General features: G+C 33.9%; 1 protein-coding gene across 1 annotated transcript in view; it reads left to right on the forward strand.

The window, feature by feature from the left end:
- The window catches only part of Pip4p2 (phosphatidylinositol-4,5-bisphosphate 4-phosphatase 2), a 46,957-nt gene extending 38,234 nt beyond the window's left edge, over positions 1-8,723 (forward strand). The window contains exons 6-7 of the mRNA XM_026384284.2: positions 7,572-7,662; positions 8,528-8,723. Of these exons, the coding sequence (XP_026240069.1) occupies positions 7,572-7,662; positions 8,528-8,671 (235 nt within the window). The 3' untranslated portion in view covers positions 8,672-8,723. The remainder of the gene's footprint in view (positions 1-7,571; positions 7,663-8,527) is intronic.
- Positions 8,724-12,596: the final 3,873 nt, after the last annotated feature.

Below are 12,596 nucleotides of genomic sequence, written 5' to 3' on the forward strand. Positions count from 1 at the left end.
ACCTTATTTCAGACAGGCTATGGAGCCATCCACTAAAATAGGGAATTCAGGATCTAGAAGAGATGTGTTTGGCTGAGGATGATAAATTCATTTTGAACATAGATATTGAAAGTCTTCTAGGTTTGCTAGATTGTCTTTGTCCTATCTATCTTTTCATATTCTTTTCTTTTCTGCATAATATCTATGTTGATAACAATGATCCCTTTCTTTAACAGGATAACTGAAAACTGAAAAATTTGGTAATGATCAGTTGTTTATAAAAGTACAGTTTTAATTTTAGCTAATGCCTTGCTCTAGATTCCTTTTTAAAAGTGTTCTTGATTAACTCTCTGCACCATTCCTCAAACAGCTAGCTCTAAATATTTACTCTTCCTCTTAAACTTCCCCTTAGTCCCTCTGCTCTCCCTGTCCTTGCTGGTGAGTTGCCTCCTACTGCTCTGTGATGGGGTTCTCCTTGATTCACACAGCTTCTCACTCCTACCTGTAAACCTAATTCTGTCTGTGCTCACTTCATTTCCTCTTCTCAGGCGGAGGAAGTTTCTTCTCTATAAGGCTTTTGCCTTTGTTTGATTGTGTCCCCACTTTGGAGCAAAATGCCACTAGGACACTGAATTTGCCCTGAGGAAATTCACATCCCAGTTGCAAGGTCCAGTAGTTCAGTCCTTACCTTGCTTGCTTGCTTTGAGAACCTGTTGATGGTCCTGGGTAGAGTGGACTGACCCCTGACACTGGGGGCAGGCTGACTCTAAGAATTCTGCCCTCTAAGCCTTGACCATTATTCAGCTGTCCAGGGCCAGTGGCCAGTCAGGGCCCGAGGATGGAAGTTTTAATACTGCCAGTATCAGTGTCTTACAGGCCAGGTTGTCCTCTGGCAGGTCTGGCTTGTCTGTTCCTTACCAGCTGGTCACAATTCATCATGAAGTGGGCTATGGTGGTTAGCTACTAGGAGCATCGAGCTGGATTGGCCTGGGTTGCTGGCCCAATCTTGCCTTCCAAGTTCTTTCTAGATCAGGCATCAGGATGGGGCCAGCAGCTGGTCCCTGGCTGTTTTTTTCCCTTAAAATTTGTTCCTTTCTTGGTTTTCAGATACCATTTTTTCCTAAGTTTTTCCACTTCTCAGAACACTTCTTTATTTCCTTTGTTGTTCTGGTTTTCTTTTCCACATTGTTAAATACTGCTGTTCTCCAAATTTGGAGCTTGATCACATTGTTTCTGGATTTTCTCATGTTCTTAAGTCACTTATATGCCATCACATAATTCTAGATCTCTCTCTGGAACTCAGATATAGCTATACCATCTCTATTCACTTTCTTGCCTGTATTTATTTCAACCTGATATCTCACTGATATCTTAAACACACGGTGGACAATTTCCCTACCCTATTCTCCAAAACATCTTCCTTGGGTATTGATGAATATGTTATATTAATACATATTTCCCATCTACCTAGATGACCACACAAGAAATTTAGGTGTATCTTTTCTTCATTGCCTATATCCAAATGATAATGTCCTACCAATTCTGTCCCTTGACATTTACTTTTGTCCTCTTATTCTTGCCATTCCTACTTTAGTTCATGCATTCAGCATCTCTCACTAGGACTAACACAATCCTTTTTCTAAATTATCTCTTGGCCTTCATTCTTAAAGTTCTTAATCCATTATTAGAATAATGACACCCAAATAACTGCATAGTCATATAGCTCCAAATTTTTCAGCAGCTTCCAAGTTGATGACTCTGGCATACAGTTATGCAGGTTGCATATTGCATAAACCAAGAATACAATATTTTCATTGTTATCTTAGGATTATCTATTTAATGGCACATAAATTATTTCAAGAAAAAAGCTTATTTTTTGGAAGAAATGTTTTATCTGTTGTGTGATAACTATATTGTATAAAGTCCAAAATTAAACTCAGACATATACAGCTCTCCAGGTTTAGGACTTTGCTTGACTATCCTAGTGGTATCTTTGCTTTGTTCCACCTTTATACACAACCCCTGTGTCCCAGTCTCAACATTTTTTTTTTTTTTTTTTTTACTTCTGTGGAGACATTAAACAGTTTCCTTCTTTTGTCCTGTAATCTCATCCTTCTAGGCTGGAGACAGCCTGGCTAATCCCTAAGTACCTTCCTCACCTCTGCCTACTTAGAAATCACACATGTGACTTCACCAATTAGCTGAAATATCCCTTGCCTCTACTGTTCAGCTAAGAAACCTCCTCTGGCCAAAAAGTTATTCTACTGCTTGTTACTTGAAAAAATTTTTTTTTTCATTCCTGAACAGTGCTACTATTAGCATTATTCCTCCATCTATTCACACTTTGCTCTGTCCTTAAACCTTACTGTATTAGTCTGTTTTACATTACTATGACAAAATACTTGAGACTTTAGTCTTTATAAATAAACTTTAGCTCACAGATGTGATCCAAGGTCAAGAGTCTGCATGTTGGGATGGCCCTCTTTCTGTTAGAACTCTGAGGCAGTGTAGAGTATCACACAACAAGGGACAGAGAGGTCTCACTGATCTTTCTGACTTTTCTGCCTCTTATTATTTATTTATTTTGGTACTGGAGATTGAATGCAGGACCCTGCACATGCTAGGAAAGCACTCTACCACCAAGGTGCACCCCATCCTTCTCCCACTCTTCATAAAGCTACCATTCTATTATAGTGTTCCACTATGATGACGCTGTCTAGACCTGATTGCCTCCCAAAGGCCCTGACTCTGCACACCATTCAAATTAACTTTATACCTTCTTTCTTTCTACCACACCAGGAGATTAAAGTGTAACATTAGTTTCTGAGGGATAAACTGTGTGCAAACCATAGCACCCACCTAATGGAGCCTCCTTGGTTTTCACATCTGAATACAAGGAGAATATGTTACCTTTTTCCTTATCAATTTTACTGCCCTAGCCACACTAGCATTTTCCAGGGCTCCCTCGTAATCCTAGAGTTCAGTAGGCTGTTTTCATGAATGGGAAGATAAGTAATTTGGAAGAGCGAATCATTGGATGTTTGAGAGTCTTGAATGACCTTTCCTCTTGGAAATTCACTGTCTGCATTTTGTATATGCTTTTGCCTTTCACATCCAATAATATGAAAAAAAACTATGACAAACATCAAGATGCATAGTTTAGCTGATATGAGAGCTAAGATTCCAGGGCCCCAGAGTGAAGATGAAATGATAACTAGGATTATGTGGAAGGTTTTGGTGTTCCAGTAAAAATGAGAGAGGTGGCCTTGGGCTCACAGAAGGTGGAGGGATTGGAACATTGCCCCCTCCTGGTATTTTTCAAGAAAAGAGTAGGGCAGGAAAAAAAATCACCACAAAAGAAGAGATGAAAACTTATATCAGCAAACACCTCGACAACAAAAATGGAAGCCAGAGAACAAGTTAAAAATACTGAGAAAGTATATGTTGAACTGGATTAACTATCTAAGCCATAGAGAATAATGAAGGTAAAATAAAGATCTTTTTTTTTTTTTTTTTTTTTTTTTTGGGCAGGGGGTACTAGGGACACTCGATCACTGAGCCACATCCCCAGTCCTATTTTGCATATTATTTAGAAACAGGGTCTCACTGAGTCACTAAGTTCCTTGCCAGTGCTGAGGCTGGCTTTGAATTCACAATTCTCCTCTTAGCCTTCCCAACCACTGGGATTACAGGCATGTACCACTGTGCCCAGCTAAAATAAAGATCTTTTTAAATGCAAAATCAACCAACCAAAAAAGACACTCAGAAAATATAGCATCTTGATACATCACTTAAAAAAAAATCTTCTAAAAGTTGAACAAGAGAAAGTGGAAAAATATTCCAGAAGAAATTTCTGCAAGGCAGAAGAGGAGCAAAACCAGAAAATTATAAATATTTACTGGGAACATTATTGTACAAAATAGTAAAAACAACATAAAATATCAATACTAACAAATTTGGAGAAAAGTACACAATAGAACTTAAATATTGGATAATAATAATATGCAAGTTGGGACTGGACTATTTCAAGTCATGCTTTCTAAGATCCTTATATTTACTATAAAGGTACCTACTAGATGGTTTAGTTTTTAAAAGATGTGACTGTTAAAATTTTAAGTGCAACTTAAATGAATAAAATTGTAAAACTTACTTTCAAAGTAGTAAGTGGAAAGTGAAATAGAAGAATAATAGTTAATCCAAAAAATGTCTGAAAAACAAAAAATTGGAAGAGCACAGGAAATACAGAAAGAATCAAAAGCAAAATAAGATGACAGAAATACTCCATACATTAGACTAATCTTGCCAGTAAAATTTACTAGAAATTAACAGACTAGATTTAAAAGACCTATATGAAATTTGAAGAAGAAACACATACAAATATGAGAATATAAGATGAAAATAAAAGGATGGAATATTGTGAAAGATAAAACCTGAACTTGAGCACACCAAATACTATGCCTTCAAAATGTGTAAAATTAACACTAGGAGTTACAAGGACTATGTTATTGTGGATGAAGACAAATACATAAAGCAAAATTTTAATACTTTTAAAAGATAGAAACTTTTCTTTATGACAGATGTAGGAAAGAATTTGCTTGATAAGGCATAAAAAGTCAAAAACCTTAAAGAAAAAGATTAGTAATTTTGAATATATTTTAATTACCTTACATTATGTTGATTTTTAAAATAAAACCTTCATCAAAATATGTAATTAAAGTGAATTTTAAAAAAACAGTATATGAAAAGATATATCCAGTATACAAAGGCTGCCTTGGATACTATCCAGATTATACAAATGTCCTCTATGAATCAGTAAACAAAAGGCAACACAAATCAAGGAGCCATAGATATAAATAAGCAAGTAACAGTGAAAAAAAAGGAATAGTCAGCTAGCATTTGAAAACATGGTTAACCTTGCTAAAAACCCAGGGCTACTAAAGTCACAATAAAATGTCATTTTTATCCATGAATTTTTAAAAAAATGAGTGTTGAAGTGTCCATGGGAATTTGTGTGGTGCAATGGTATCACTCACATACTTTTTCTGGGGATTTTGTACTTATTAAAGATATGCTATGATACAACCCAGAAATTCTATTCCTAGGTATAAGTTTGAGAAGTGCCTGCAGATATAAAATGAAGAAACATCAAAGAGTATTCAAATTAGCATGGTCACCGGGTGTGATGGCAGATACCTGTAATCCCAGTGACTTGAGAGGCTGAGACAAGAGGATAACAACTTTAAGGCCAGCCTCAGCAACTTAAAGACCTTGTCTCAAAAATATTTTAAAAACTATTTATAAAGCAACGTTGTTACATTAACAAAATATTAAGAAAATATCCTGAATATATATCAATAGGGAGAATGATTAAACTACATGATATTCATAAAATGAAGATAGTTGTGGAAATGAATGAACTACACTTTCATATGCCAATACGGAAGTCTTATATAGAGACACTTACTTATAAAAAGGACAAATCACAGATGCATACAGTTCAACACACATACAAAATTTTACCCACACAATTCTGTATATTGCATACAGGTTCTACATGTATATTAAATGTGTAAGAGATCTGTTATTCAGGCCATAGTGTTTGTTGGTCATAGCCTCATCTCTGGGGTGAGATAGCACTTTGGTTGTGGAATGGGAATAGATTATTTTATGGTAGACTGTTTTAGTTTATGTTTCACACCCAACAAGAACAACTTAGAGGAGAGAAAATGTTTTGGGGGCTCATGGTTTCAGAGCTCTTAGTTCATACATGGCCAACTGCATTGCTCTGGATTCAAGCTGAGGCAGCTTGGGGAAGGGCCCACTGGAGAAAAGTTGCTCAGCTCATGGTCAGGAAGGTGTGTGTGTGTATGTGTGTGAGAGAGAGAGTGATCCCTTTCACATCACACCTTAGTGACCCACTTCCTGGTTACAAAGCGCATAATCTGATCATTTAACCTTCAAATATTCCTGCATTAGCAGGATCTTTGAGGGGACACTTCACATCTAAACCATAATGAAGACTTCAGAAGTAGTGATGGAGTGATGAAAAAGAGGGCACAGGTTTTCTAAGCAGAATTCACACAGTGAAATTGGTCTACTCAGTTTATTCTCTTGGTCCACAGAAAAGATGCTCTAATATTCATTTAGAATCTTTGATTTTTCCAGACATAATTCTAAGAAGCTTAGGTGGTTTCTGATGCATGGTAGATTAGACTGCCAGAGTCAGGTGTATAGATGGTAATGAGAAACAACCACCAGCTGTAAGGCGTAAGGCAGGAAAAACCACTAAATGGATGAATAGGAATTGAAACCAAAAGCAATCCGAGGCTAAATATAGCATAAAGGCAGTGAATTCTGCATGCCCTCCTTAACTCTAGATAGCAATCTGCAACATGGTAATGAATGATGACCGCTAGGTCATCCAGTTTTTATGTTTGGGTTCAAATGTTCAGGAAAATGTATGATCTATATTTACAGCAGATTTCACTGATTTTAAAATATTTAGATATTAAAGGAAATGGCTTTGTTAGACAAGATTAACCTCTTTGGAATAGCATATTTCTAAATTATGTCTAGTGAATGATACATTTCTGTATTTCACTTATTCAATTGACATTCCTTGAGAGATTACAGTATATTGGGCATGATTTTGACACTAGCTGTACAAAGACCATACTTCATTATGTCTTTCACTAACAATGCCTGGCAAATCGTATGTGTTATTAGATGTATGTAAAATTAGAGGAAAAAGTGCTAATTTGGTTATTTGATCTCTGCTATACTTGTATCATTTGTATACAAATATTAGGAGAGCTAAATACAATTGCATTGGAATTTCAATTGAGGAGTACAATTGCAGTGTATACTTTTATGAATTTCCTACTGGCTTTTTGGCAAAATATTTTAAAAGTTTAGTTCTTTCATCTTTGTAACCCTAATTCTAAAAAAAAAAATTAGGAAAATGATGAAAAATAGACACAATTATTTTAAATGAAGCTTAGCTGGCATGATTTATAATAATGAAAATGCTTTAAGTATGTACTTGTAGGGAATAGGTTAATTGTTCAGTTATCAGAATTAGAGTTTGAGAATACCTAATGACATAGGAAAATGCTTTTTCTATATATTGATAAGTAAAAACAATGGCAGGAGGAAAATATCTCAGATTGTTGATTGACTATATTGTGGTGGTGAGTTTATAGGTAATTTTCCTTTCCTTTTTAATTCTTTTGTCTTTTTTTCTACACTAAACATAAAGTGTTAAACTATATTTTTAAAAAATCAAACACTATGTATAAGATGGTACTGCTTTTCCATTCCTGAAGAGATTGTTTGCAAACACTATCTTGGAATGTCATCAGGGATCACAGTGTTGGATATTGTCAATGACCAATGCTTGAATTTATTTAAAGGCACAATAATTTCACAAATGCATTTTTATGATTTTGTCACTCATTGAAAAATGACATTTTCATACATGTTATCTATTAAGTTGAAGAAATGAATAAAATCTTATGTTACTAAAGCCATAGATAAGAACTCACAAAGCTGAAAGAATCTTTATGTTCTCTTTTGTTGTCATGAATGTGCAGCTCCTCTGTGGGTAGTGCACTTCCACGAAGACGCTGCTGTGCATATATTACCATTGGAATGATATGTATTTTCATTGGAGTTGGATTAACTGTGAGTACTGTTTTGTTGTTAGAATTCTTTCTCTTAAGTGTATCAACATTAACCAATGGTGAGGCTTGGGACAACCTTCAGTGACCTCTGAGAATGCTACCTCCCTGGCATGCCAGGCCCAGAAACTTCTGAGGAACTATGGGCAATCAGAAACCCCATCCATGGACTTGGTGTTTTGTTTTGTTTTGTTTTTTCCATGGACCAGTTTTTAATGAAGTTCTGCCATCCAGGTAAAAAGATGTCTTTGGCCCCCTATGAAAGTCCTTAACATTGGGAGATTTACCATCCATTAACAAAAGCCCATTTGTTTTTATTCAGTGGCAGAACCAACTTTGCATGACCATGGAGTATCTTATATTCAAAGCAACAATCATTCTGCTATGGAGGTCTGAAAAATCATTTTTCTCTTAATCTGTATCAAGCAGAGATTTATTTCCAATATGAGGATGGCTTCTTTTTAGAGGACACTAAAATGAAACAGTTGGCATGGGGATTATGCCAGGAGAAGAGGAAGGAACTGGTCTGTTTTGCTGTCATTTGCTTTCCGTGCTCCTATGTTCCTCAGTATACTATCCCATATTATTGGCAATGTCCTACTGTGTCACATGATAGTAAAGAGTCACATAGATTGAAAACCTTATAGAGATAACATATTTTGGTGTGTTTGTTTACTTCATAAAATTTATAGTTAATATAAGTTGCAGTATGGTTTGTCAGTTATAGTCAACAGATATACCTCGAGTTTTATAGAGAATTTATGGCTTTAGTTTGGGTATGTATTTCATATGAATCACACATAAGCTGACACAGGGTAAGCAGATATTTTCTTAAAGTTTCTAATCTTTTGTTTTTATATTTGTTTTAGGTTGGCACCCAAGACTTTGCAAGACGATTTCATGCAACCTATGTTTCTTGGGCAATTGCTTATCTTCTAGGTCTGATTTGCCTTATCCGAGCTTGTTATTGGGGAGCCATACGAGTCAGTTATCCAGAACACAGTTTTGCATAAGCTTGCTTAGGATTCAATGATGCGGGTGAGAGGGTCTAGCAGTTCTTGATAAGCTATTCTGGACATCTTTAAATCGTTATATCTTAACAGATTCCGTTCTAGTTTATGTGTAATAGTTTCAAGACTTTGGGAGTCTTTTATGAGTAAATAAATGCTCATTGCACTGCATTTTATGCAAATAGTTTGTTTTGCTGCTAGGTTTTCAAATTCAGAATAACAAAGCTGTGTTTTATGTTCTTTTAAATCAATTAAAGATATTTTTGGATGTCACCAAATATAACATAATATCACTCTTATCTTATGTTCAAATGTTATTCCATTAATTGCTGATCTGTATTTCCAAGAAGTGTTTATAGATGTTTTTACAATTGTTTCACATTTATACTTACATTTTCATTAAACAGTATCAAAATCGCTTGCTTTAAAATCAAAGCAATATGCATTTTTGCTTGAACTGCTTACAGTAATTTTAACCTAAGATTATAGTGACCTTATTCAGGAAAAACATTTGAGTGTACTTTCAAAAACTTGACATTGTTGTCAGAGAAACATTTCTAGATAACTGTATGTTTGTTTTTTGTTGTTTGTAGAAAGATATAATATTTTGGTAGTAATTTAAAATACAAGAATGAAAATATTTATTTGTTCACAGTTGGAAATGTTGGATAAATGTCTTTTCTCAAAGATCACGGGATTTTTGCCCCTTTTTTTGTTTTTATTTACCAATTATAAAAATCTGGTCTGCATTTATGGAATTTAATGTTAACACACTGTATGTATTCCTTTATTGAGATTGGAGGAAGTATTTCACATGACATTTTATAATACTTAATCATTTAATCAAAAATATTTATATTGGGTTGTGCTCCTTTCCATTAGATCATGGTGAATTTTTCTTGTTGGGATAATTATGTACCACTTATATATGAAAGAAGCCTATGACACTTTGCACTAGCTAAAATGTTAAGATTAGAGGTACTCTTACCATTCTTCTCAAATATAACTGGATAATTACCCAATTAATTTAAGAAAATAGATCAGAGATAAAGAGCAACATAGTTTTCTAAAAATTCACTAGGACTTATGGAATCAGCTCTTGCACTGCCCATCTTTGCAGTTTTGAAAAAGAAATTGCTTAATTGAGAATATTCAAAGTCTTTCATGTGATAGAATTAGCTAATAAGATGATCTGAGTAAATTAATTGGTGATTCCAGGGATAAGACTAATATTTTAAATTATTTATGTTCCTAATTAGTATAAAAATGTACTCACCAGAGAGTTTGGAGCAAAATACATGTAAACTTCAAAGAGTAAATGATAAATGTATAAATGCAATAGCTCAGGATTATATGTACCTTTGAAACTACACTAATAAAAATTATTGTTCAAAAATTACTTTGTTCTATTCCATCTAAAAAAAAGATATTATTTCCAAAATTGCCTTGAGATCTCATTGTAAAGTTTTCAAGTTTAAGAAGATATACAATTTTTCTGTTTTTCTACTGTTTTCATGATTTTGTTAAAAAACATTTTAAATTCATTTGTAATGTACTTGATGTTCAATATGAAATACTATTTTCTTTTCTTATTAACTAGTTGTAACAACATCATAATTGAAAAGTCAATACATTCTTTCCCCTTGGATTTCAAATTTTATATTAAATTATATGCTATACAATCTAGTTCCTTCTGGGATATAACTCTATGAGGGCAGAAACCCTGGCAATGTTATTCACTTCTTTTTTGCCATTTAGAACAGTTCCTATTATATATGTGCTCAAATACATGAAGGAATGAATATGCATGGATGAATAAATGACTGAATTTTTATTTTAAATATATATATTTAAAACATGTATATATATACTATAATACACACACACACACACACACACACACACACTGTACTTTATGTTATGTGCCAGAATGTAAGGTAAAGATTATAATTTCAGATTAAAGCTTTCTAAGTAAAACCTAAAAGCAGAAATCATATAGGAAAGATTGATAAAGTGGGTGACTGAAACCAAATGAACAGCTCAAAAACTACTATATAAAAAAAGTATCATAAGCAAAAAAAATGACAAAAGATAAACTGGTGAAGATATTTTCAAAATAGTGCTAATCTATATGAAAAGGGAAGGGAATAAAGGCATGAAGAGCAATTTATAAAGGAAGAAATATAATTAAACATGAACTTTTTTTCCAGTTTAAGATCAAAGAACATAAGCTAAAATAGAAAGTATTTTTTATCTACCACATTAACAAAGAATGAGATAGAGGAACAATATCCTTTTAATTATGGGGATATGAGAAAACATACGTATGTGTGCATGCACACACTCACAAACCCTTTATATTCTTTGGACTAGTAGTTATGTTTGTATAATGATGTTTATCACATTTTAGTTTACAGTATGTATTAATAAAAAATAAATGAAAAACCAATAATGTGGATGGGTAAAACAATTTGGTACACTCATACTATGTAATAACAAGCAGACACTCAGAATATGATGAAAATTTCATCTACGAAATTGGAAATGGTTCACAAAATATATGACAAAATCAAATTACTAATCAATATGTGCAGTACAATCCACTTTTGGGAAAAATAAATTATGTGTGTGTTGAAAAAACTAAGGAAAATAATAATAAAAGGCTTAGAGTAATTATCTTTGTACAATCAGAGATAAATCAATTTAAAAAGTGTACTAAATTTGTACTAAATTTGTAGTTGGAAAGTTTGTTTTGCTCTTGACAAACAGGTAAGAATGATATGTAATGATCCCATCATTATTTGCTGTATTTTCATTTAGATTTTGGAAATTTTAAAATAAATTGTCTAAAATCCAGACTAATGAATTTCACTGATGAAAAATCCTTGAGGGTTTTTTTTTTTTTTTTTTTTTGGCTGTACTGGGGATTGAACCAGGGTGACTCAACCACTGAAATACAACCCTAGCACTTTTTATTTATTTTGAGATAGGATCTCCTTAAATTGCCCAGGCTGGCCTTGAACTTGTGATCCTCCTGCCTCAGCCTCCCAAATCACTGGGATTAGAGGCATGCTCCGCCTCACTCAGCTGAGAAAACCTTTAAAGTTAACAAATACATAGTTAAGCTCATTCCTAAGAACAAAATTTTAATTAAATCCAAATTTATGAGGCTTTATAGTCAAAGTTGCTTTTAAAAAAAGAGCATGTCTCCCAGTGCCTAGTGACATAAAAAGTGCTGGGAAAAATGTTATTTGAAATAATACCTCATAGCCACTAATGGTTAAAAAAAAAAAGGAACATTTGTTCCCTACTCCCCAAAGTAGTGAAAATTGCTATAGATCTTTTAGAAAAGAAGATAAAAAATGACACCATAATCAGGTATTCTTGAGCAAGGCATTTGGGAATATGTCATTTTAGGAAAAAAAAAAAAAAAGAAAAAGGAACCTAGTAAGGACATGGGCCAGGTACAGTGCTACTAGTCTCATAAAATGTGCTGTTTAAATATTCACAGTAATCAAAGAAGCAAGTATCCTTGTTTCTGTTTTACAAGAGAATTCAATTATTATTATTTTTTTATTGTTGGTTGTTCAAAACATTACATAGTTCTTGATATATCATATTTCACACTTTGATTCAAGTGGGTTATGAACTCCCATTTTTACCCCGTATACAGATTGCAGAATCACATCAGTTACACTTCCATTGATTTACATATTGCCATACTAGTGTCTGTTGTATTCTGCTGCCTTTCCTATCCTCTACTATCCCCCCTCCCCTTCCCTCCCCTCTTCTCTCTCTACCCCCTCTACTATAATTCATTTCTACCCCTTGTATTATTTTTCCTTTACCCCTCACTTCCTCTTGTATGTAATTTTGTATAACCCTGAGGGTCTCCTTCCATTTCCATGCAATTTCCCTTCTCTCTCCC

Source organism: Urocitellus parryii, chromosome 7 (genome assembly GCF_045843805.1).
Source record: "Urocitellus parryii isolate mUroPar1 chromosome 7, mUroPar1.hap1, whole genome shotgun sequence".
NCBI lineage: Eukaryota > Metazoa > Chordata > Mammalia > Rodentia > Sciuridae > Urocitellus > Urocitellus parryii.